The sequence below is a fragment of the Silene latifolia genome, chromosome 2 (genome assembly GCF_048544455.1).
Source record: "Silene latifolia isolate original U9 population chromosome 2, ASM4854445v1, whole genome shotgun sequence".
NCBI lineage: Eukaryota > Viridiplantae > Streptophyta > Magnoliopsida > Caryophyllales > Caryophyllaceae > Silene > Silene latifolia.
The window spans coordinates 48,007,095-48,014,737 of record NC_133527.1 but is presented as its reverse complement, the minus strand read 5'-3'; the positions used below and the strand labels follow the sequence as shown (position 1 = coordinate 48,014,737).

At 37.2% G+C, this 7,643-nt stretch overlaps 1 protein-coding gene across 1 annotated transcript; it reads right to left on the bottom strand.

The window, feature by feature from the left end:
* Positions 1-2,927: 2,927 nt before the first annotated feature.
* LOC141642705 (uncharacterized) lies at positions 2,928-7,643 on the bottom strand. Its single transcript, XM_074451578.1, has 6 exons — positions 7,510-7,643; positions 7,263-7,428; positions 7,019-7,153; positions 6,600-6,707; positions 3,465-3,536; positions 2,928-3,312 (listed from the first exon to the last, which is right to left on the bottom strand). Exons 2-6 carry the CDS (start codon positions 7,404-7,406, stop codon positions 3,148-3,150), a joined length of 624 nt encoding a protein of 207 aa, XP_074307679.1. The 5' UTR covers positions 7,407-7,428; positions 7,510-7,643; the 3' UTR covers positions 2,928-3,147.

Genomic DNA, 7,643 nt, shown 5'->3' with positions numbered 1-7,643 from the left:
TAACCAGTTACATTTAATTAGCAAATTATAAATATGCGATATTTATAGTTAATGTATATATTATACGTTATTGTCCTAATAAATGTTGACAGACCGGTATTAATAAATCGACCACAAGCTGTTGTGTGTGGACTTATTAATATATGACAACATAAATGATAATTGATAAATAAATACACATATTATACATTTTGATACAACCTAAAATAAGAAGATATTTTCTTCTTATTTTGTGGGTTGTTACACGGTTGAAAAAAGAAAAGAATAAAAGAGAAAAATTCTTCCTCTTTTTCCTCTCTTTTTCACGGTTTAAAGGAGAGAAGAGGTGGATCTTATTCTCACTTCTTTTTTACCTAAATTTCTCACATCACACAAAACCTAAAACACAAAATTAGGGTTCATCTTTTCTAGCAAAAGAGAGGCATTTCTCAAAGCATTTTGGGTGCAACGATTAGGAGAATATCGATTTCGATATTGTTCTTAGGCCAAATTGCTAGGACCAAAGGTTAATTCTAAATCTCTATTCTTTTGTTTATGCAATTCGTTATGACTAGTAATTTCATATATCATAATTCGTTATAATCCGAATTTTTCTTGATGAAATATACTGATATTTCCTACAGGTGGGAGTGCCCGAACGGTAAGAGCTTTCATCTCTTAGGGTGTGTTTGGATTGAGAGATTTGAAGGGAAAAGAAAGGGAGAGAGAGTAAGGGATTTAAAATCACTTGTTTGGATAGAAAATGAGGGTGGAAGGAAATGGAGGTGAAGAGATTTGGAGGGATCAATTTTCCCTCCTCAAGGCCTAATCAAAATCTCTCCACAATAGGCAAGATTTGGAGGAAATTGTATCCAAACAACCACATTCCATTCCAACTCCCCTTCCCTTCTCTCCCTTTCCCTTCCCTCCTTCCCCCTCTCCTCCCTTTCCCTCCACTTTTGCTATCCAAACACACCCTTAAACAAGTGGTTAAGAGCATCCGCAACAATGGGGCTCCCCATATTTTCTCTTTCTTTTTCTTATTCGTCCACCTAATTTTCCACTAACTTTTTCATTTACCCTCCCCATTTCAAAACTACATCTCTGCAACAATGGGGTTCCCCATTTCAACTCCACTTTACCACTTTACTTTTTCACGTTTGTCAACGCGTGTTTTACGCGGTAAATATCGTTAGCTACGTATTTGTAAAAATTATAAAAGTTCGATATTTTTAATGTACATCAGTAAAGATTTAATCAAACAAGATCTCACATGAATATATTTTACCACTTTTTAATAGAACTTGGCCCACTTTTTCATATGGGAACCTCCCCTACAAATGGTGGAGCCTCTAATTAAGGGGAAGTGTGTGCAATAATGAGGCTCCCCATTTGAGGAGAGAGAGTACATATGGGGAGACACCTCCCCACCTTTGCGGATGCTCTAAGGGTTCGATTCCCGACTCTTACGAATGAAAAAACCAAACTTTGGGAGGGGTCTACCCATTAAATTGCCTTCAGTATCGCGATGGAGATTGCCCTCGCTGTCACCTGTCGATAAGGGATACTCCTGCCATAAGTTGAAGTTTTATATGAATCATCCCATAACTTGATCGGCTCGGCTCGGCTCATTCAAACCGGTAAATTTTGCTTTGCCCAAATAACTTGAGTATACTCAACCCAATAATTGATCTAACTTGAAAATAATAGACACGAAATGAACAAAATCTAAAATGACAATTGACCAATGACTGTCGCAATCCAAAATAATAGATTTGGAACTGGGGGGTCTCTTCAGTAAGCAAATAATCGAGATTCTTCATTCTTGGTTTGATTGAAAAGCGTTGCAGATGAGAATTGTTTAACGAAACTTTGAATATGCTTTAAGCAAATTGTTTATGAAAAAGGGGGAACATCTTGGCTATTTTCACTTTCGGCGGACTTTTTGTTATCAAGAAACTAATTTTATTTCAAAAGTTTCTGGAGTTTAACGGATATTATCAGTCAATTCCCAAGTAAATCAGATTTTGTGTTGTGTATTAAAGCTTGATGGACGCTGGTATTTATAGTCTGCGAAGTGGAGAGCAGCCTGCATCTCCAACGTACATTGGGGGTCTGTAAAGCAGGGGAAATCTAGCTAGTAGCAAGAGATACAAATGGCAATTTAATGAAAAATCCCCTGTTCCGTGTGATATATTTCATTCATAGATAAAAGTAATCAAAAACTCTTAATAACAATAACAATTACAGTACTTGTCTATAGTACAAGTCTTTGTTACACACGCCAACCAACTTAATAATTCCGATGTTTTTAGCATATTTTGTGATCCGTAATAAGTAACAATAAAACACTATTTCTTATACGAGTAGTTTATTAACCATCAAGACAAGATATTATTAATGGAGATTCTCAAATCAATCATTAACCAACTGAAGTATCTAGTCATTTAATTAATTCCAGCATCTCAGCAACAAGAAACAAGTCATTTTCACATATATAGTATTAACTGATTAACTTAATTCGCGTCGATTCGATAACATACAAATAGAGCTGGGACAATTTCTCCAGCAGATACAGCAACAGTTGATTCACTAACCAGCATTTCTCCACAACAGTGGATTTTTTTGAGAGAAGACAATTTTCTCATCACGCATTCCTATTTCCTACAATATTGAGGAGTAAGCCAATATAAAACATCACTTGGTATGTCAAAGGCCTCCGCCAATGGCTACGTTGGTATGTCAAAGGCCTCCGCCAATGGCTACGTAGAAGATGTACGCAATCTTACTTGGTTCGAAATAGAAATTTAAGTTTTACCGATATATTATTACTTGGTTTGCATCACATCATGCTTAGGATGGATTTAATCAAGGAATACCAGAACAGAGACCAAACTCTCCCACAGTTAAAACACTGTTACATACGCATGGCTCCAACTCGACAGTCATGGCTAAACTTCACTGACTCTTGATATTAAGTGCTCAGAGGTACAAGGTAAAACAATGCTAAAATTTGATGTACATGAATCAAAAGCTTAGAACTATAATAGTTTCGTTGGTGGCTTATTTTTGCCTAGTCCGAAAGCCAAAATTTGGAGGAAAAATTCACCTTAAAACTGAGATGAATATCCATGTCTGGTAGGACAAAGTTGGGCCAGAAACACCAAATTACTTTCGCCGGATTTTAACCTTAAGAGTCCACATGACCTTTCCTTGCGGTAAGGGAATGGACTTGGGCAATCGCAGTGGTATCTCAAACTCCCCTAGCGAAGATAAAGGATTTGGCATATGCAAGTTTTCAGGTTCAATGTGTACAGAAAGCTGCCTAGCCACCTAAAAACAAGTCAAAACATTGTCAATATTTTTACAACACTATCCTAGTCGATAAAAGTTATGTTTCTCAACTCGGCTCGATTGAGCTCCTAAGATATAAAAAGAAAATAAGTTGCAAAAAATTGTCGATGAAGACTAAAGCGCGACCATACCTCAGATATAATCTCGTCTTTCGTCACAGGTTCACGCAATTCATTGTCCACCTTAAAGTACCTTCTGAAAACCTACAAGGGAAAGATTCATCAAATAACAGATGCCCAGATTAACACGTATCTAACTTTCATTGAAGCGAGTCTAGCAAAGTTAGTATGCATGTGTAAGTTCCATATAAAGTTAAGTAATACTCCGTAACAAGTACCCAAGGAAACCTCGTACAGCACACCAAAGTATATCTAGTCTCTCCTCTAACATGTGAGACCAACTCGAATATATATGTATTCTTAATTTAATCATATGTTCAACGAGCATGGTACAGAATCAAGACTGTGACACCGAAATATGACTGTTTTGAACATGTTTGAAGATCACCGCAACCGTATTTACTGCATTTGAAATTGTATTTAGCGATATTAAGCCGTGACAGCCGACACCGCAACCTTGCGCTAAACCACAAGTTTTGAATAATGTTAATGAGCTGGTCATGAAACTGTCTCATAGCCACACATTGCCTCAACTCCCTTTTATCTTAGGGGTCGTTTGGTTCAAGAAAAAGGGATGGAACAGAATGTTGTATGATACCATAGAGGTATGGGATTCCAAGTCCATTCCTTCTTAAAATTGTTTGATTCAATCTGAACTTGTAGGGGGAAGGAATGAAGTTTGAAAACAAGGGAGGAAGGTGGGTATGCTGTATGGGGTTCCAAGGCGGGTGGAGTTAGAATCTATTGGTACCTAACTCCATTCCATAATACCCAAACAAAACGTTGGAATAATCCATTCCATTCCATTCCAAAAAGGCTAACAAAACACCTCCTTAGATAATTAGTGGATGGACTGTGTTAGTCCTTGAAATAATTTTGATCATAAAATTTCATAATACCCAAACCAAATTTTGGAATGATCCATTCCATTCCAAAAAGGCTAACAAAAACACCCCCTTAGATAATTAGTGGATGGATTGTGTTAGTCCTTGAAATAATTTTGATCATATTTTCTTCCAACAACACAAATACATTCAATCTAACTTGCTAGCACACTTTCACAGGAAAGGTACTCAGTTGGTCATAACTAATCAACAACATTATAGCCCTATTGCCTCAACATCATTAGCAAATTGGGCGTAGAGGGACGGATGTAAGCATCAATATGCCTATGTTACCAACACGCACAGGTCTTTTCCACATGCTTCAAAATGAAAAATATATGTATGAAGTATGATTGCTACTTCACAATAAAAAAGAAGCACAACTAAGCTTCGTGAACCATTTTGCTTTGCTCCATCATAATCTTTAACTAAAGAGCAATGAGTCATTGGCTCCATTCAAAAAAAATTCTGGTCAATTGGTTACAAGACTCATAACTCATAATAACTGAAATAAATGCAGTAGTTGGTCGTAGAAGGATGAACTTCAATCATAAGGTGCATTTTGAGGTTCCTACTAACAAACAAACAAGTGTTTAAGATTTCGCTTGGCTTTAACTGGTGTGGTTTTGAAAAAGAAATCTAGGTAGCTAGGCTTCTATGTGTGATGTCCGTATAAATCTTTTGGTGAAATCTTCTGTGCCTATATACAGGAGGATGTACTCATAAGTTCAAACTTCAAAGTTATGTCTTGGCTTTTTGGATATAAAGGTGGGAGAAAGAATATCCTCATAATCCTGTGGTGTTGTAAGGAGTGTAGAAGAATTATGTCTTGGCTTTTCGGATATGTCTTGCCAAGACGCAACTTTTTGGACGGGATTATAAGAACTTTCTCATGATCCCGTGGAATTAGCTTGGGCATCATAATGAGTAGCACGAACAGAGGAAAATTAGCTTCAATAGTAGATGAACTGATCTTTAGGAAGACTTGTAAAGCAGTTACTGAAAAGTTTTGAGTGCACTTTGACTAATGTGGACATTGATGAATTAAATGACGTTCAATTTAGGGCCATGGTTTATACTCTCGCAACTATTCTGCAGAAGGAAGATCTTTACTTTGATAGTTTGATGTTATTGTGAAGTCCGATTTGGAAAATGTGGTTTCATAGGTATTAACTAAGAAGGGTGAAAGAGTTCTGCTGGAAATACTATGTAAGCAGCTGGACATTGTACTACTTTTGATCAAGAAAGTGAAGTTCCAATCTAAAGAGAGAAGCACATGAAATTGCAGGTGGTCTTGTAAAAGGATGGGCGTATGGGCTGTATGAGCCATGTGGGCCGTATGGGGTAGTACTGACACCGTCAAAATGGGTGTAAATAAGTTATTTTCAGTATTTTCTAGCCGATATATCTCTGTCACCTTTGACTTGTTTCTTGCAGTATGTCTGTTAAAAGTGCTCTGTTTGTGTGTTAGTTGTAAATGGCTACCTAACATTCATTTGCAATACACTCCATTAACCAAGCACATAGCACATACTAATTTCACTAATAATTTCCGCACTTTACTGTGATAGGTTGGTAAAGCTGAATTGTGTTACCAAACACATAACACTTGCTGTCTTCCTGAATGAAAGAAGTTGAGTGACAGGGAAAATTACAATTATAAACTGTCATATAAAGGACAAACTATGGTAACCCAATTCAGGTAGAGCCTAGAGGGATTATTAAGTTGAAACAAACCAAAGAGCATGATCAAGGCATGCATGACAGTAGGCTTGTATCTTTGAGTAATTATCGGTGGCCTCCGTTCTCCCAATACACACAAAGGTAAGAATAGTACTCAATGCTTAACTGGATTGCATGGGACACTAGTAGTGTAGCAGCCAAATCATGACTAAGTATACGCCAAATATATAGGCTGAGGCGCTGAACAAAGATTATTTACCACAAAGGGCTCACATTGAATGGCTGTAACAGATACTAGGCTAATAGAGGTCAAAATAAATCTGAAGAGCGGGAGGGAGGCCCAAGTATTGACAAATTATCGCTTAACTCAACCTCTGGTCCACTCCAAAAAGTTGACTATGAGAAACAGAATAGATGCAGTAGAGCACTCAAGTGTGCATGGTAAGAGATACTAGTAAGAGAATAACTATGCGAGATAGAGGCGAAACTACCTAGAAGACCTTGAATAAGAAATTAACAAGGGAAAAAAGAGTGGCTTCGAATTGTAAGCAGTATATGCAAGTGAAAAACGACGACTTACCAACTGTCCATTGTCCAACCGCTTTGCCGCATTAATGTATTCTTTCATGGCATCTACTTTAGTTTCTTTCTCCACCTTGACTTCCTCCTCGTCTTTAGGTTGGTAAATCTGATTGAAAATTGACCAGGAATTCCTCATAAGCTTATCATCTACTCCCTCTGTCCCTCTATCCCGGTCATTTGTTGTACAATTCCATATTGGGGTGTCTCGGTGAATTATTATCCTTTCTATTTTAAGAATGAACTTGATAAGCAATTTGATCACTCACACTCAATTTGTTCCACTTGTCATTTAGTAATTGGCCCTCTCCTCTTTCATTAGTCTTTGTGCCAAAACCAAAGGACAACAATTGACCGAGACGGAGGGAGTAAATTAATTTGAGTAGAATGAGAGACAAAAACATAGGATACCAAAATTACCTTCCTTTGTTCCCTGAGGAGATAGGCAAACTTGTGAATGTTGGGCATAGCCAGTAGGTTAGGCATCAAATAATTACGGAAATATCCAGGAGCAACCTTGACTGTATCACCAGCTTTACCAAGGTTCTCCATATTCTACATGAATTTTTTTTAATTAAAATGTCAATAATTGTATACCGAAAGAAAGAAGACAAGAGATTAATTGCCTCAAGAAAAGGTATCTATCTAAGATTAAATCACAAACCGTGGTAAGAATAACTTCCAATCTTCTATATCTAACTCCTTGACCAGTGAAACGCAGAGGATGAAGTACTCCATCTGATTTCTTTAGACAACCCTCTTTCACAGCCCGACATACCACATTTCTCCCTTTCTGCATGTACGCCATCCACTGCCTTTTCTACTTCCACCTGAAAATATATCCAAATAAAATAAAATCTAATTACAACGATTTAATTATTTCAAGTTCACCAGATGAAATTTTTACTTACCAGATTAAAGTGTTCAAGGTTGAGGATGAAAGGAGAATTCAGAGACACAAAGAGTTGGATGGTATTGGACTATTGGTAGGGTTTAGTGTGAGGTGGGTGAGTCAAATGTGTCGGGTTTACAGGTCCACTCATAC